The sequence below is a fragment of the Talpa occidentalis genome, unplaced genomic scaffold, assembly GCF_014898055.3.
Source record: "Talpa occidentalis isolate TD23 unplaced genomic scaffold, MPIMG_talOcc4v2.1 talOcc4.9, whole genome shotgun sequence".
NCBI lineage: Eukaryota > Metazoa > Chordata > Mammalia > Eulipotyphla > Talpidae > Talpa > Talpa occidentalis.
In genome coordinates, this window is record NW_023605305.1 from 18,098,599 (window position 1) to 18,116,249 (window position 17,651).

Below are 17,651 nucleotides of genomic sequence, written 5' to 3' on the forward strand. Positions count from 1 at the left end.
ACATGCTGTTCTTTCTGCCTTTCTAGAATGCATGTCCCCATCCAAATTCTTAGTCTGGAGATCTCCTATTCATATTGCAAATCTCAGCTTAGCTGTCACTTCCTCCTGGGACCTTCCTCAACACTCTGTGACCTGGAGGAGTTAGCCTTCCTTTGGGCTTTAAGGTCTGTGCCACCTCCATTAGCGTTTTCATTGGGATTTACTACACTTCTCTGATTTTGTGTTGCCTCAAGTAGATGGTGAAGCTCTATGAGGACAGTGACCATGTCATAAATTACTCCATATCCCATAAGACTTGGATCATGTCAGGATTCAGCAGATGTGTGGTGAATAAAAACTCATCTTGGCCTGGGCCCCAGCGTACGTAGGCCTTCTTTACCACCTGAAGCTCAGAGTCTTAAGGGGGAAGGTAATTTGAATGCAGAACAAAGACAGAAACATCTTTGGCAGACCTGATAAGGGTGAACAGGAGGGGCTCACGGTAGTTAACATGAGGGATGACTAATTGCTGGACTAGGTTAAGACTGGGGAAAATGAAGCAGGATTTAGAAATAAATGAGAGATGATTCAGCACATACCATGCTTCCTGAGTGAGCAGCAAAGTCATGGTCAGCCCCAGAGAAAGATTTTGTAGGAGCTACTGAAGTGAAATTTATGGGGTTGGGACCTTCCTTCCTCCCTTGTCTGAAACTAAGGCCATTTACGAGGTCTGAATCTTTAAAACACCGAAGCTTCTGAGAAAGCTTACTCATAAGATAGCTAAAATGTCAAATTCTTTGAGTTAGAGGGTTGACTTGCTCACTATTTCTGGGGTGCCTTCTGACACCCACCAATTCTCCTGTATCAGCTACTTGTCCAATAATTTGATTCAATTCTGACACAGCTTAAGGGTTCAATTATCACAGAACTGCCTTCACTTCAGATATCCAGCCACCCCTACTTCTGACCAACCTGGCATAAATAAGGGGTTGCTTGTGAACAGTTCACAGAACTTTGAAGGATCCTTTATGCACCTCCACTGGATTAATATAAAAGATAGGAATGAACACTCAGATGAAGAGGCACGCAGGCTGAACTCTGGAAGAGTAGGAACTTCTTTCCCTGTGCAGTTGGGGTATACCAACTCAGAAACTGCTCTGGATCTCATTGTTAAAAAAACAAACCAAAAACCCCAACAACTGTTGAATTCTTCTGCCCAATTTCCAGTCGTCCTTTAAGACTCACTTTAAGTGTCATTTCCTCAGTAAAATTTTCTCTAACTCCTCCTTAGACACTCCTAGTTGTGGGTATACCTGACAGTATGTATTAGATTGTATTTGACTTGCAATTTCTGTTTCTGAAACAGGTAGTTGAGAATACACAAAGCACATGATAAATATGGTAGACCTCCACGGAGTGTCAATTTTACTTGGTGCTCAGTCACTTCAAACATTTATTAATGTAGAACTAGCACAGCTATCTTATGAAGCAACATGCCAAGGCACAAACTGCAATTTCGCTGAGAGAAAAAAAGGTAGGAGGCTCCTTAGGTTGAGACACAAGAGAAACAGAACAGCCAAATGCATGAAACTTGATTGATGCTGGATTAAAAAAAGCTAGAGAAAATGTTTTTGATACTGAGGAAATTTTAATATGATCATTAGATGGTACTATGTTTATAGAGAATGTTCTTAGGAGAGGTCTCCTGGAGGATTTAGGAACTGGGAGTAAAAAACTATGGTATGTCCCTTCTTACTTTCATTAGTCATTAAAAGTTGTATTTATGTTTGTGTGAGATTATAGAATTATAGAATCTAGGTGGAACACATATAGAAGCTCATGATATTAATATTTCAATTTTTGTTTGAAACTTTTCAAAATAAAAACTTGAGGGGAAGGAATCATACATTTTATAGATGCAAGGTTAAGTTTTCAAAATGGTTCATTTTAAGCGTTTCTCATTCTGCCAGTTCATTCTCCTCTACTTTTAAGGACACTTAGGAGAAAGACTGAGAAGTCCTGCTTTTGTTTCTCCAACATTCTGCTGGGTGGGCCCCCAAAAAGGCTATAACTCAGTCATTTCTGTATTCTGAGAGTTCAGCACAGGGGTATTGAATAGTGAACAAAACCACCAACTTAATATGCATGTGACCCTGGAAAATCTCTTTTCAGCTTCCCCTCTGCAGGGGTTGGGCTGGGTCAGCCTTAGTATCTGTAAGGTCCTCTCCAGCTCTAGCACCTTTAGAGGTAGGACTGAGGCCCTGAGGGAAGGTCAGAGAGCTTTTTCTACACAAAGCCCCACAGTCCCACAAGGTAAAGAGAATAACCACAGTGAGTCAGGTTCAAAGTTTCAGGAGCTGGACTTTGGGAGAAGTGTTTTTAAGCTCACACAGGGCACATGTCAGAGCAGTGCTTTCTTTGAGAATGTAGGGGTGGCAGGACAAGTAGACCTGGCTTTATGCTGCCTTCCTGGCCACAGTTATAGCCAAGGTTTTCAACCTTGATTGCATATTGCAATTACCTAAGAAAGTTTTTAAAACTACTGTTGCTCACCCCAGAGATTCAGATTTAATTGATCTGGGGTATGCCATAAGCATCTGGAGTTTTAAAGTCTCCCTGGGTGGTGCTAATGCGCATTCAAGGTTAAAAGCCACTAAGACTTACATTGTGGTGATGGGCTATGAGCTCTAGCAGGGTTACATCCTGGCTTTGCTACTTACTAGCTGGTTGATCTTGGGTGTTACCTCTCCTCTTTGAACCTGTTGCACCATATATGACAAGCAAATGAGATAATGCAGACAACAGCACTAAGCCAAAAAGAACAGCTAGTTAAGGAACTATTGATGAGTAAACAGAAGCCTCTGTGGCTCTCCTAAGATGAATGCTTTTTGACTCTCTGGGGCAGTAGTTCTCAAACTTGCATCCAAATCACCGGGAGGATGTGTTAAAATAGTGCTGAACACCTTCCCCTAAAGCTCAGTAGGTCTCAGGTGGGGTTCTAGAATTTTGCATTTCTAGTGCGTTCTTAAGTAATGCTGATGCTGCTATTCAAGGATCACAGAGAGGATTACTGCTTTAAAGCAGAGTTTCTCAATGTCATGACTAATGGCATTTTTGAGCATCGGATTCTTTGAACATCTCAGCCTCTACCCACTAGACATGGGTAGCATTTCTCTAGCTGTGACAATAAAAAATTACACTGCCAAACGTTCTTTGGGCAGCAAGACTGTCCACAATTGAAAGCTACTGCTCTAGAGAATTTAAGTTGAAGAATCTAGGAGTCTAGATGGTCTGTAGAAGACAGAAGTTAAAGCCTAGAAGGGACTAGTTAGCACAGCTCAGGGCTTGATGTTGAGGGTGACACCCACCCAGGGAAGGATCTTTCTCAGAGAAGGATCTTCATGCTTCTGGGGTATGCCAGAAACCAGAGGGCAGGCACAGAGCTCACACTTGGCTTCATGTGATCCCACAATAATAGGGTCAGACTTTTGTCAGGCTCCTCCCTTTGTCTAGGATATGAGGCTTGGTCAAGCCTTAATGTCTCCTAGAAGGAATAACCCTATCCTAACTCAGCTGGCCTGACAACTTTTCCCTGAGGATCAACTTCTCAATTGCAAAGTTGAGCTCTTACCCACATCCCGTCCACACACCTTGAGATAGCAACATGCAACAGACTCTTATGAAGTAACTCTAGTTGTGAAGAAGCCACCTGCAAAAGCCCTAACCTATTCTAATCCACTCCTGACAATTCAGCCCACAAAACTAACCCTCGCCCATACCCCCCCAGCAAAAAGAGATTTTGCTCCTTAAGTGCCAGCACTATTAAGTGCTTGAAACTGTGGAAGTCATAAAGGGAAATTAACTGAAAACCAGAGATGCCATTGCTCATTCGGGAGCAATCTGTCTCTCCCAAAGTGAGAATACAATTTGCAACCTCTGGGGATATTTTGTACTCAAATCTTTATTCCCCAGGCTAGGGCCTCTATTCCCTTCAAATTCGAAGTGGTGGAGGTGCTATTTCCTGCTAATGGCTTTACCTAGTCTTTGAAGAAGGCACTTGGAAAGAGCAAGAGGCTGAAGGTAGAGGAAAGCCCTTGGAGTCTCCAGTTCTCACCAATCATCACTTTTCAAACTTCTCAAGGGATTGGTGGGCTTTTTAAAAGTGCAGTGTTAAGGCTCAAGACTTGTTTAATCCAGAGCCAAGAAAGATGAGGGTAAGTGGAGGGGAATGGACTAATTCTGAGGTATGCAGACCTGATGTTTGAAAGGGATTTGGGAGTTACCTGTGACAGTGCTGGAAGTGGGAAGAGCAGCTTGCATGTCATCTTTGGCCAAACCTCTTCTGATTAAAGACATAACTATGTAATTATTGTTCAGGCTGAAAATTTGAGTCAACACTCCCCCTGAAGATTTCGCTATACTCTGAAGACTGTGTAGCAGTCCTGCAATAAAGAAATCAGTTTCACTTTATTTAACTCGGTCTTTACCAAACTTAAGTATGAGATCTTTAGGCCTCAATGTATCTAACATACCTGGAAAATAGTGTTCTGTGAAATACAATTTAGGAAATCTCAACTTATAGAATCAAGTACAGAAAGTACAAGTCCTCCAGGATTTGGCTCCTACTTTAATTCTCTAACTTTACTTTCTGCCACTCCCTACTCCTAACCATGCTGGTTTTTGGTTCAGGAAAAACACACCAGGCTTTCAAGCTTGTGCCTGTTATTTCTTGGAATGCACATGGTTCTTTGTCTAGCTGACAAATCCCCACTCATTCTCCAAATCCTAATCTAAGCAGAATTGTGTAATCTATGAAATTTATGTAGCTCTCCCAGGCACAACAAACTGTTTTCTGCTTTCAGTGCATTTATTCAAAGTTAATTCACTGTGTTAAAAGTAATTGGTTGCCAACTTTACCACCCTACTGGCTCCTTCATTAATGAGTTAGATATACTTGAACAAGTACTTACTTAAAGCTTATCTCTCTTGTAATTTAAGATAAATGATTCAGATTTATGAGCGAAAAGTATAAAATCAAACAGATTTCAGAACAGGTTGGAAGTGTGAAGACCTATATAAAGACTTCTGTGGGGCCTTCCTGGTGGTGCAGTGGTTGAGCGCTGGGTTGCAAAGCTGCCCGCAGCCTCTGCAGCGCCAGTTTGATCCCCAGCTGCTCCCCGGCCCCGGAGGAGGGTCCCACATGGCGTGCAGACCTCTCCTTCCACCCGCTGCTCCCCTCAGCAGTGTGCTTCGGTCCTTCTGCCTGCTCTGCTCCCGGCTCTGGCTCTGGTGAATTCTCTCACCTTCCCGTGCTTCTGACTGTATCCAGTGCTTGTATAAATAAATAAAAATAAATCTTTGAAAAAAAAATAAAAGTAAAAAATAAAGACTTCTGTGTTGAGACAGGAGAGAAAAGATACACTTGCACTCCCCAGTGCCAGATGGAATTCATCAGCACTGGTTTGTGTGCTGGAATCAGTCAACTGCAGTCACCCAGTGATCCAAGAAGATGGGAACCTGTCTTGAGGATGGAAGGCAACTAATGACATTTCTTAATGACCCCATCAGTTCAGGAAAAGACAGACAAGCAAAGCAGAATTCTATTTCTCAGATGCTATCATGGGCCTGCTCCACCAAACTTCCTCAAATTCCTTTGAGTTTGATGCAACTTTTCAGTTATAGTCATTTCTACTAGCTGAAGAGACTACCCCCAAACCGCCCCTTTAGGTACCCTGAGTGTAGAGACTCTTCTCAGAAAATAGCTTTTGGCAGAAAGCAGAGTAAAGACAGATTCTGTTCATTGAAGACTGTATATAGTAAGAACCAGGTTCTTTTACATGTTCATTATCACCTGTAATTGCTATACTTCCAACAGAAAACAATTTGTCACTGAAAAATTCTTAGGTTTTTCATTTTCATGGGAGTAGATCTAAAAACACAGAAAAGGGGGGAAGGAATCAAATACTCCTAGACAACCCAGTAAATAGCTTCTGAGTTTAAATGGATTTTATCTCATATACTGTTCATATACTATGTTTACTTATAATCATATACTGTTCAGATTTATGGTGACTAAGCCTAAAAAAAAAAAGACACCAATAAATCCAATCCACAAGCTCTTGAAAAAGGCATCTATTTGGATTTTAATACAAAATGACTCAGAGAAACACAGAAAGAAAACATACAAGCTAGTACTGAATTAAAAAAAAAAAATCCCCAACAAATTTCAGTTACATTCCCTGCCTTCAGCCTGGATTAGAAAGAAAACAGGAAACTATAATGTCTATCCCATTGAAGAAAACATATTAAAAAAACAAAAATAAAACAAAAAACAAAACCAAACAAGTCCCTGAATCTGGCAGATGGTTTTTAGAGGCCACTGAAGCGTGCCTTAATCATCCTGGTGAAATGGGATACATGTGTTTGTTGGAATATGGCCACCTCCTCCTGTTTCTTTCTAGTAATGATCTTCGTTTGAAGGGAGGATGTTGGCCTGGGCACCACCATTTGATGCCACTTATATAGTCTGAGGTCTCAAGGTCAAGAAGTCTTGCAGTCTTCCATATCGTCACTGAATCTCCCCCATATATAGTCTCTTGTCACTGGATGCTGAGAGAACTGAGGTGAAAAGAACAGAGAAGATAACTGGAAATTATGAAGGCTCAAGGAGACTTAGTGCTCAAGGGTTCTTCTGTCAAGAGTCAATTTGATATAAAAGAGCAATTGGATTTAGCTCCAATCTCCTCCTCTTAAACCATTCACAGAAAACTACAGCCAGACTCTTCACAGCCTCTGGATTGACCGTGAATATGGACTCAGCTATGGGAAATACATCAATCAGGTTCTAAATCCTGATGTCTTACCCATGTTGATCAAACCCTAAGAAAAAGACCTTCTCCATCACTCCAGAAAAGAAGAATCAATGTCTGTGCCAGTCAAATGAGTAAATGTGCTTCTGCCTATAATACTTATTAGCTCTGCAGAAAGTTCTATTTCTTTTTAAACTCAAGTGCCATTATTTATTTAGGCTAGTCAATAATATGCAAGTACAATTTATATATATGTTAAGAAACAATCTTTTTATCCAAATATGTCACAGACACAGACTTAAAACAAGAAAACGCAAAAGAACTAGAAACAGATTAACCAACTTCCATTTGAGATTAAGATGGAATGTTGCTCTTACCCTCACCACTTAGAAAAATGGCCAGTGTCATTGATATCCATATATACTTGTGTTTCCATGTTTGAATGGAAATTCACATAAAACAGATATCCATTTGTTTCTGTATTTTGAGGGCCCCTTTGCAGGTTTCTAGTTTTCCTTTCCCCCCAGTGAGGACAGACTTACTGATGGGCTCATCAGGATGGAAAGCCACTTCATTGATGGAACCAGCATGGCCAGGCAGCTTATACAAAATCCGCCTGCTTGTGGTATCCCACACATATACAAACCTGCAAAGTTACAATGAGAGCAAGGTAAGGGTCAACCAGAGCAGGGTGTAGGGCAGAAGTAGGGTTTTATTAAGGGTAATGAATGCAACAGCTTATTCATTCACCCCATACACATTTTCTTTAATTGAAGTAACAGGTTTATAAACTTATAGTTTCAGACCTACAGCATTATAATCAACTTTTATATATATTGTATTATGTTCACCACCAAAAGTCTAATTTCCATCTTCATTCCACAATGGACCCTTTTACCTTATTTAGCCACCTGTTTCCCCCTTCCCTTCAGGTAACCTCTATTTTGTTCTTACAGGCTAAGAGTTTTTGTTTTGTTTGTTCATTAGTTTTATTCTTTATCTTCCACGTGAGTGAAAACATTTTGTCTCTCTGGCTTATATCCCTCTAGGTTCCAATTTGTTGCAAATGGTAGGTTTCGTTCACCTTAACTCCTTGTCAGATTTTTGAATTAATTTTTGTATGATGTTAGATAGTGCTCTGGTTTCATCTGTTTGCATGCAGTTGTTCAACTTACCCCACACCACTCCTTGCTCCATTTTATGTTCTTGATTCCTTTTTGTCTTTTTTTTTTTTTTTTTTTAGAGGCATGCTTTATTTATTTGTTTGCTGGTTTGTTTGTTTTGTTTATACATGCACTGGGTACAGACAGAAGCGCGGGAGGGTGAGAGAATTCACCAGAGCCAGAGCGGGGAGCAGAGCAGGCAGAAGGACCGAAGTACACTGCTGAGGGGAGCAGCGGGCGGCAGGAGAGGTCTGCGCGCCATGTGGGACCCTCCTCCGGTGGCCGGGGAGCAGCCGGGGATCGAACTGGCGCCGCAGAGGCCGCAGGCAGCTTCGCAACCCAGCGCTCAACCGCTGCGCCACGGGGGAGGCCCTGTTCTTGATTCCTTTTTAATAAATGTTAGTGGGCTTATTTCTGGACTCTTAATTCTTTTCCATTTGTCTGTTTGTTTTTATTTCAACATGATATTTTGATTACTATCACTTTGAAGTATATTTGAAGCTGGGGAACATGATACCTCCATTTAATTTTCCCCCTTAGGACTGTTTTGGCTACTAGGGGTTTTTTGTAGTTCCCAAATAAATTTATTGATTTTTTTTGTTCTATTTCTGTGAAAAATGTTGGGACTTTAATAGTTGGCCATTTTAACAGTATCTTCCATTCCATAAACATGGATAATCTTTTCATTTTTTGGGTATCTTCTATTGTTTTCAACAAGGTCTTAATAGTTCCACTGTACAAGTCTTTCACCTCCTTAGTTAAATCCATTCTTAGGTATTTAACTCTTTTTTTTTAAAATATTTATTTATTTATTTATTTATACAAGCACTGGTACAGTCAGAAGCGCGAGAGGGTGTGAGAATTCACCAGAGCCAGAGCGGGGAGCAGAACAGGCAGAAGGACGGAAGTACATTGCTGAGGGGAGCAGTGGGTGCAGCAGGAGAGGTCTGTGCACCATGTGGGACCCTTGCCCGGCAGCCGGGGATCAAACCGGTGCTGCAGAGGCTGCAGGGCAGCTTCACAACCCGGCTCTCAACCACTGCGCCACCGGGGAGGCCCTTAGGTATTTAATTCTTTTTGATGTGATTGTAAATGGGCTTGTTTTCCCAACTTCTCTGCTACTTGTATATAGAAATACAACAGATTTTTACACATTAACTCTGTAGCCTACCACTTAACTGAATTTATTTATATAATATATAAATATATAATAATTTTGCTGTTGTCTTTGGGATTTTCTATGTGCATTGTCAGGTTATCTACAAATAGTGATAGTTTTACTTCTTCCTTTGCAATCTGGTTATCTTTTATCTCCTTTTCTTGTCGAATTGCTCTAGCTTCATTCCATATTTTTTGAATTATGCTCAGGTTTTTAGAAAGTAGGAGTACAGATTTTAATAAGGCATGGACCTTGCCCTTGAGCAACCGGGTGGAGAAGTAGGAATAACTAGTATTTTTAAACACAAGTTTCTGAAATAGAAAAAAAACATGTAGAAGACAAATGGTTTTTCCTATGGACTCCACACATAACTCTTCAAAGAGCATCTGATAGTGTAAGTCTGTAATTAATCTGTTATTAATGCAAGAATGTCTTAAAGTTAACCCAATTCATGGTAGGCTGAGAGCCTAGCTTACAGATTGCCCTGAAGAGACAGGAAATTTTTTATATAAACATAACCCAAATAAACGCTTAATTCAAATCTTGAACTAAATTCATGGACAGAAAGAATAGAGACGGGAGCAGCATAAACCACCTAGTCTAAATTTATTTTATAGATAAGAAAACTAAAGTACAGTGACTACTCCAAGGTGTCACTGTCCGTCAGTAATTGAATTAATATACTCCATTATTCTCTTTTCTCTTATCACTGTCAAACCCTTACCTACCCCACTATCTTTTCAAAAAACCCAGAAGCTTCTTTGACTCTCAAACTAGCTGGGGTCATTTTAAACTGAAGGGTAAAACAAAAAAAATCTTCATATGATCATGCAAATATAATCTGTTGGTAAATTTAAAGAGCTGGTGGTTTTTAAGCAGGTCATACAAATTATTTACATATTTGTTTTGTTGTCAACACCTAAAGGTTATACACAAACACATGATTTTAACTGCTAAGTTCTGATGTGACATTACACTTCTAGTGTAAAATACAAATAACAAGAGTTTCTTAATCCCAATGGTTAGCTCTCAAAAGCTAGGGTCCAAGTAAGGTGAAAGAGAAGCAGGAGCCCTATTGGTCTATAGTCCTCTTTGCTTTGATGTTTATGCTCCCTCTATTTTCTTCTTTCATACCATGCACAAATAGCTGTCCTCATCCATCCAGCTCAGTGTGACGTGGCATAGTGAAAAAGTGTATGAGTTCTAGTCAGTATAGGTTTAAGACTCAATGCAGCTATTTAATGGCTGAGTAACTGTAGGCAATTACTACTTCTTTGAGCTTCTCTTTCCTTAGTTATAACGGAGACAATATTGATCTCACAGCCTGGTTGACAGAAATAATGAGATACATATGCAGAGTGCCTGGCACACAGAATCAGTAATAGCTATTGTTATAACAAATACATCTGTTATCAAAACAGAATCTCATGAAGTTAATAGGATGACTAAGTCACTCACAGCAGAGAGACTGACCAGTCTTCCCCTAGCCCTTGATAGAGTTGTTGAAGGGCTTCAAGTTTGAACATGAGGAAGTAGGTGGAGGGGAAATTTTGCCAAATCCAGGCCAAGCTGAAAGCGGTTTCCTAAGAAGGAAGGAAACATTTTGCAGGCACATAAAAGTGAGCAGAACCCTTGATCTCCTGAGGGTTTTACTTCAAGGCCTCACTCTCCATAGCCGCCAATTAATTTAGAGGGGTTCCTTGTTCTCTCCTTACTTTGGCATGGCAACATTCAGCAGAAACCAGATTCCTTATGTAACAGAGCTGCTTGTTGATTTGGGGATAATTGATAAGGTGGCCTGTTGTAGGGTTAAGGAAAAATGTCAGGCTTTTCTGCCCTCCCGCCATCAGGATAGATGATGGATCCTTGCGGTCCTGAATGCATGCCTGATGGCGGGCACCTGGAATAGGGTGTGGGCATAGGTAGAAGGGATTCACCTGGGCTAAGACTGGGCTTTTAAGGGCGGCGTCACAGGGATGCCAGCAGAAGCTGAAACAGAAGCTGAGAGAAGGCCGGAGAGCCCACAGTGAAGACCTGCTGGGGGCTGGGAGGCGTGCCAGCCTACTGGCCCCCCCAGTGCCCCTGCCTGCTGTGTACCTGGTAAACCCCAATAAAAGACCTGCAAAAGCCACTGAGGACTCTGACTCCTCCTTTACCCAGTCTGCTGGATCAGAAAACCTGCACTGTGGCCTGGTCTGCCCCTTACACCTGTGAAACCTGGCCAACCCCCAGCAGATAGACATGTACATTTCCCTAGACCATAGTCATGCTACCATATGTAAGGTTAAAGGAACAGTGGGAAGGCAAAGAGGAAAGAGGGGACAGTGAAACTGAGGGAGGGTCCAAGTCAGAAATAAACTGTTTAGAAGGTAGGCTCAGGCAAAATATCATTTAAACAATCACAGTGAAAGGATACAGTATCTCTGCCGAAAGCTATAAAGATACTTAAAATGGATCTTACTCTGTCTTTTAAGGTCTTCAGTAATCTGACAACTGAGTATCCCTTAGATGCCCTCTCAAGGTAGTTCTCTAAACCACCAGGACGCAAACCATCAATGTGCCCTGTTTCACCTGGGCAAAGCCCCAGGAAAGACCCGATTACTTGTTCATCTTGCCAGGCATCAAACTTGCCAGGGAAAAAAAAAGGGGGGGGGGAAGTGGGGAGGGAAGAAGTCACTCTGGAATCTTCAGGTATATTCAGCATTGTTCATAAATGGGAAGGTGTAGGACAAATCAAAACGATACTTTTCTTTGGCTGAGCTAGGGCCCCACTAGGAGAAAATCCTACAACATGATGAAAGCCCAAGGAAGTCCAGGGAAGACTTCAAGTTTATAGGATAACACCTGTATCAGTATGGAAACAGGAACTTTTTTAAGTTTTGTTTTTTATTTATACAAGAGCTGGGGTACAGGCCAGAGGTGTGGGAGGGTGTGAGGATTCACCAGAGACAGAATGGGGAGCAGAACAGGCAGACAGACCGAAAGCACTGCTGAGGGGCGCAGTGGGAGAGACAGGAGAGGTCTGCTGCACCATGTGGGAATCTCCTTGGCCTGGCTGGGAATCAAACTCGCGCTGCAGAGGCTGCGGACAGCCTCACAGCGCTGCACTCAACCCTCTGCGCCACTGGGGAGGCCCGAAACACGAACATTTCTAAAGGGGGAGAAAGATGGGTTTACACTGAAAAGGGATAAGACATTTCCCAGCGGGAGCAAAACCTAGAGTTTGCTATCAGAGGGTCTCATCATTCTTTAACACCTCTCATCGCCAGCCTTGGCACCTGGATATTCTAAACATACCGAACACAATAGCATTGGACAGAAGAATTCTTCCTTTTGTTTCTAATTCATCAGTAGCACCTGAGTCAGTTTAAATTGAGATTTAAGAATGCCTTAATCTCTTAATTGAGCTCAGGGTTAGGCAATACCTACACTACATGCTGCCACCCCCAACTCCTGCCATCTATATAGAAATCATAGCATCTTTCTCATTGAACCCAGAACCAACTCCTCAGCAAAGGCAGCCATTACCAACAACTGAGGTGACATGTTGGGTAAAATCTCACTACCATCCTTGACATAGAAATTCATTCATGTAAAGTTCACGTAAGGCACTTCACTAAATTCAGAGATGACTAAGTCTCATTCCCTGGCCTCTAGGAGCAAATAATTTAGTGGGGATGCCACTCTATGTCTGACCACAAAATGCAATAAATGCTAATAGAGGAGAGATGCAAAAGTGTGACTACAATGCAGAGCAAAGAACAATAGAGGAGGATGAGGGCCAGGGAAAGTTAATAGACCTAACACAGAGGTGCTTACAAGGAAGTTATAGGAGTTTGGATAACAGAGAAAGTAGGATATGAGAGAGAACCTGGAGGTGAGGATGCAGAAGGCAGGTAAGACCTGGGAAAACTTCCAGTGAATGAAGAACATGGCAAGGATGGGGCAGTTGAAGGAACTGACTCACATTAGGAGAATCATTTATAATCCTCTTAAATATTTTTTTTTGGTGAACCAAATGGACAGTAAAATTCCTGTGCACAGAAATCATCTTTTCAAAGTTCTGCACATTTCCTCGAGGGAAACTGGAACCAGATTGCTAGTCTGAATTTTATTTTGCTAGCAAAGAGAATTCAACAGAATAAAAAAAAAAAAAAAAACTGCTTATCCTCTATGTTTAAAATGTATCCAAAGGCAGTAATGATGATTTTGTCCGTTATGATCTTAAAACCCTTCACAGTACACATGACTTCATCTCTGAGTACAGCTATAACTCTGTCCGTTCCAGCTCAACATCCACACTTCATGTATTAAACATGAGAAGATACCTGCACAGCAACATCATTCTTTACCTCGTGAATAGAAATCCTTACCTGTCAGCTGAGCCAGCTGCTATCTTGCTTCCATCAGGTGACCAAGAACATCTCAGAAGATTCTATAGTGATGAATAAGCAGGAATCCAATGAATATAGTAATGTTCCAAACTCCTCTTTGCTAAACTATAGAATCACTAAAAAACCTTAAATTTCTTTTAAGCATTTTCATTATACTCCCCAGAAGATCAAATAATCAGTGAGCAGCAATTAATTTCTGTGGCCCAACGCAGATACTTTGTTATTGCATACCATATAAAAACTGACTGCAGAAAATGCTTAATTTACATTAAAGTGAACCTGGCAATAAAATTTCATTCTGTCTACAGAGAATTTATCCCATTTATCTTGATGTCCATTAAAAATTTTTGTTTCTCTTGAAGGAAAATAAAAATACAAAGATTTTGATTCATAAAATAAAACTAAATCTCAAGATGAGCTCTCAAAAGAAAGACATTAATCTTTATTAAATGACCTATGGTGATTATGTCATACACTGCTTTCAAAAGCAGACCTGGAATTTGGGATTTAGGAAAAAATCCTCTTTCAGAACCTGGTCTACAGTGTTTACTGAGGGGAATGATTATGTTCTCAGGGTTCTAATGGTTGATAGCCATCCAGGTAATAATCACGGGAGCCGAGGTCTCATAACAAATAAGGAGTGAAGAGGGCCAAAGTTCCCAAAGAATTTAAAGAACAGAAGTGTCTTATTGGGGGTAGACATTATAATCAGAAGTTCTATATTTGTGGGTTGGCCCCACTACTATCTGTGTTCTTGCCTTCCCTGTGCTTCTCTTTCGGGCAAAAACAGTTGAAATAAAGAACAGTACTAACAGAATAAAGTCCCTTCTTAGTAGAGCTACTGCTCTCTATCCTTACGCATCACCTTAAATTTTTTTTTTTTGTTGAAACAAAAGGACAGTAAAATTCCTATACATACAGAACTCACCTTTTCAAAGTTGTGCACATTTCCTTGAAATATCTTCACACATCTCTCTTTAGGAGCAAATGGCCTGACATCCCAGACTCGAACTGTGAATTCAAACAAACAAACCAAAACAGCTAGTAGCCATAGGATCTTTTCTCTACTGGGAATGACATGCATTCAAGTTCCATTAACAGGGACTAAGAACTCAGGAGAGGTGAGGGGGTAGGTAAGAGAAATGTCACACTGGTGAGGATTTGCAACAGAAAGTTAGTTGGGTGTGACACTAATGTCAACAAAACATTTTGCAAATGATTTGCCTGCCAATTCAATGTAGCAAAGTTTCATACAACAAGTTAACTACTATAACAATGAAACTATAAAATCAAACTTAGGACTGACCTTTTCTAATTTTACTGATGGGGCACTTAACAATCTAAACCTGAACAAAGTGAAATATAGTAAATGAGAACTGCCAAGAACCACAAAAAGTGAACTTTGAATTCAATTCCAGTTTTGCAGTGCTGACATCTGGGTGATGCTGGATAGTGAGGTTTTTTGTGTCTTGATCTCCTCTGTAAAATGAGACTACCACTTGCTTTTTTTTTTTTTTTTTAAATAAGTGCACTTTAAGGATTAAATAAGATGATATACAAGAAACAGCCCTAAAAATTGGAGGCAATAAACAAAAATTAAGAATTTGCAACTTTATTATGTAGTCATAACAAGAATTCTTAATAATCACCTAGGGACTCTCATCTCTCCTTACTGTGAACAATGCTAGAATTAGTGGTAAATCTACTGAAATCATAACATGGGTATAAACACTCACAATAAGCAGTCAATACAGGCACTGTTAACTCATAAAGCTATATCTATAAGAGAACTGAGTCACTTGGTGTCATTTATTTTAGTGTGAAAAAGTTAACACCAACCTTTGAAGTTAGGTGTAAAAGGGAGAAACTATGCACGAAAGTTGGCCACTGAGTTAAGAATAGAGCATTCTGCTAAGCATGCTTATTTCATTCAACAAATAGTTTTTGAGTACCCACTGTTTTAGTTATAAAATATCAATGAAAACATTTTAGTTCTGGACAAGTCTATGAACTTGTACACCTGAGAGGCATTTCCAAATTCCCCCAATATTTAAGCATATAATCCAACAAGTCATCTTCCTTTTTTCCTATAGCAAACCCATCCTCCCATTCAAAAACTCCAAAACAAAGAATGTTTTCGGATAAATCCAAAATGTTGAGATGGTTTAATGAGAACCTCCTGTCACAACAATGTTTGGAGCGGGGAAGGAAGATCTACTGGCAGAAAGAGCACAAGTGAACTATCAACAGGTCTACTGAGCACGCAAGCTGGTGCTCTCTGAAAAAAACTTGAGAACGCCTTCGATGGATCTTTAAAATCTCACTTTTCTCAATAAATGCAATACTAAGAGTTTCTTGTATCCTGTTTGGAAGCATAACACACCAGAGCTGAAATGAGCCTTAAAATTTAAGTTCAGTCCTCTTATTTTATAATGCCGAGAGAGGACAAATGTACGCAAAATTGCTCAGAGATTAAATGGCAGATCTGGAGCTAGAAATCCTGGCTTCTTGACCAACTCCTCTGAAACTTTCTCTATAATGTGTTCTATTAAGTGCCCTGGATAGAAAGCCGCAAGCCATTCATGACTCTTTCTCCTTGGGTCCTAGTACATATCTCTAGCACTGAAAGGCCGCTTTCTCTAGGATCCATACTAACTGGGCACAGGTAGAGTTTTCCTTTCCAAAGTCACCTGTATTGTCCATTGCATTGGACAAGAGGTAAGAGCCTTCAGAACTTAAACTTAGGCCAGTCACTGAATCTGCATGGCCTCTCATGGTGTACGTTAGCTTGTTTTGGCGCAGATCCCAGACCTGGAAAAGAAACAAATAAAAACAACAACAACAAAAATTCCAGAAAAACATGTTTTCAGAAATCAAATTGAAAATGGTAAAGAAATACTAAAGAGTCAACTGCTTAGAGAAATTGGTATTCCTTCTTAATCTGGCTCTGAGTCAATTATTATTTTACCACAAAATATAGGATTTCTGTTGAAGAAAAATTGTTTTTCAAAAAAGGGAGTCAGTTATTTTGACTAGATGAATATATAAACTAGTGAATGCCAAATATTAGGGTAAAATTCAACAAAAAAATGAGAATTTTTAAAGGTGATTTTCAGGGGCCTCTCCGGTGGCGCAAGGGGTTAAGCACCGCACTATGAAGCAATCCACAGCCTCTGCAGCACGAGTTCGATCCCCGGCTGGCCAGAGAGCAACCTACATGGCGAAGCAGATCTCGCCTGTCTCACCTGCTGCTCCCCTCAGCACTGTATTTCAGTCAGTCTGACTGTTCTGTTCCCCACTCTGTCTCTGGTGAATCCTCTCACCCCCTGCATCTCTGGCCTGTACCCCAGCTCTTGTATGCATAAATAAATAACTCTTAAAAAAAAAAAAGGTGATTTTCATATCAAACAAAATTAGGAGTTTAAAAACGAAGGGGCATCTAAAATGCTTTCAGTATGAGTCTTAAAAATTAAATTATTATAACTATATAAAAACAAGTAAACATCATCTGAAAAAGGCATTATGAATTGCATGTAAAATGTAGTACCTAACAAGTAATATGCAAAAATATAGCTGCTTAAAAATTTTTCATTTACTCTCATAATACATACACACATGGGCCTCCCCTGGTGGCGCAGAGGTTGAGCACTGGGCTGCGAAGCTGCCCGCAGCTGCTGCAGCACCGGTTCGATCCCCGGCCACCGGCGAGGGTCCCACATGGCACGCAGACCTCTCCTGCCTGCGCCTGCTGCTCCCCTCAGCAGTATATTTCATCAAGTCTGCCTGTTCTGTTCCCTGCTCTGGCTCTGGTGAATTCTTTCACCCTCCCACACTTTTGACTGTACCCAGTGCTTGTGTAAATAAATAAATAAATCTTTAAAAAAAAAAAAAAAAAAAACATATACACACACAATGGAAAAGCATACTTAGAACAAATTAATTGCTGATTCACTATTGCCTGGGTAAGACAAGTCAGAGAAACAATTCAGCTGAAAATAACCTAATGTCAAATAGTGTATCTAGTTATGGCTCAACAGCATATTGGAACACTATGAGTTCACATGCAGGAAACAACATAGTAGAATGGAAAGACCAGGGACTTAGGGGAGACTGAATCATTCTTAGCCACTTAAGAGTTATCAGCTAT

At 40.5% G+C, this 17,651-nt stretch overlaps 2 protein-coding genes across 2 annotated transcripts in view; both read right to left on the reverse strand.

Annotated features, from left to right (window-relative positions):
* NKAIN1 (sodium/potassium transporting ATPase interacting 1) overlaps window positions 1–6,064 on the reverse strand; it is a 49,379-nt gene extending 43,315 nt beyond the window's left edge. Inside the window, exon 1 of the mRNA XM_054691833.1 lies at window positions 4,263–6,064. Within this exon, the coding sequence (XP_054547808.1) occupies window positions 4,263–4,304 (42 nt within the window). The 5' untranslated portion in view covers window positions 4,305–6,064. The remainder of the gene's footprint in view (window positions 1–4,262) is intronic.
* A 34-nt stretch (window positions 6,065–6,098) lies between these two features.
* The window catches only part of SNRNP40 (small nuclear ribonucleoprotein U5 subunit 40), a 28,665-nt gene continuing 17,112 nt past the window's right edge, over window positions 6,099–17,651 (reverse strand). The window contains exons 6-10 of the mRNA XM_037498936.2: window positions 16,195–16,315; window positions 14,433–14,515; window positions 13,484–13,545; window positions 7,331–7,434; window positions 6,099–6,597 (exon numbers count right to left, since the gene is read on the reverse strand). Coding sequence (XP_037354833.1) covers window positions 6,548–6,597; window positions 7,331–7,434; window positions 13,484–13,545; window positions 14,433–14,515; window positions 16,195–16,315 — 420 coding nt within the window. The 3' untranslated portion in view covers window positions 6,099–6,547. The remainder of the gene's footprint in view (window positions 6,598–7,330; window positions 7,435–13,483; window positions 13,546–14,432; window positions 14,516–16,194; window positions 16,316–17,651) is intronic.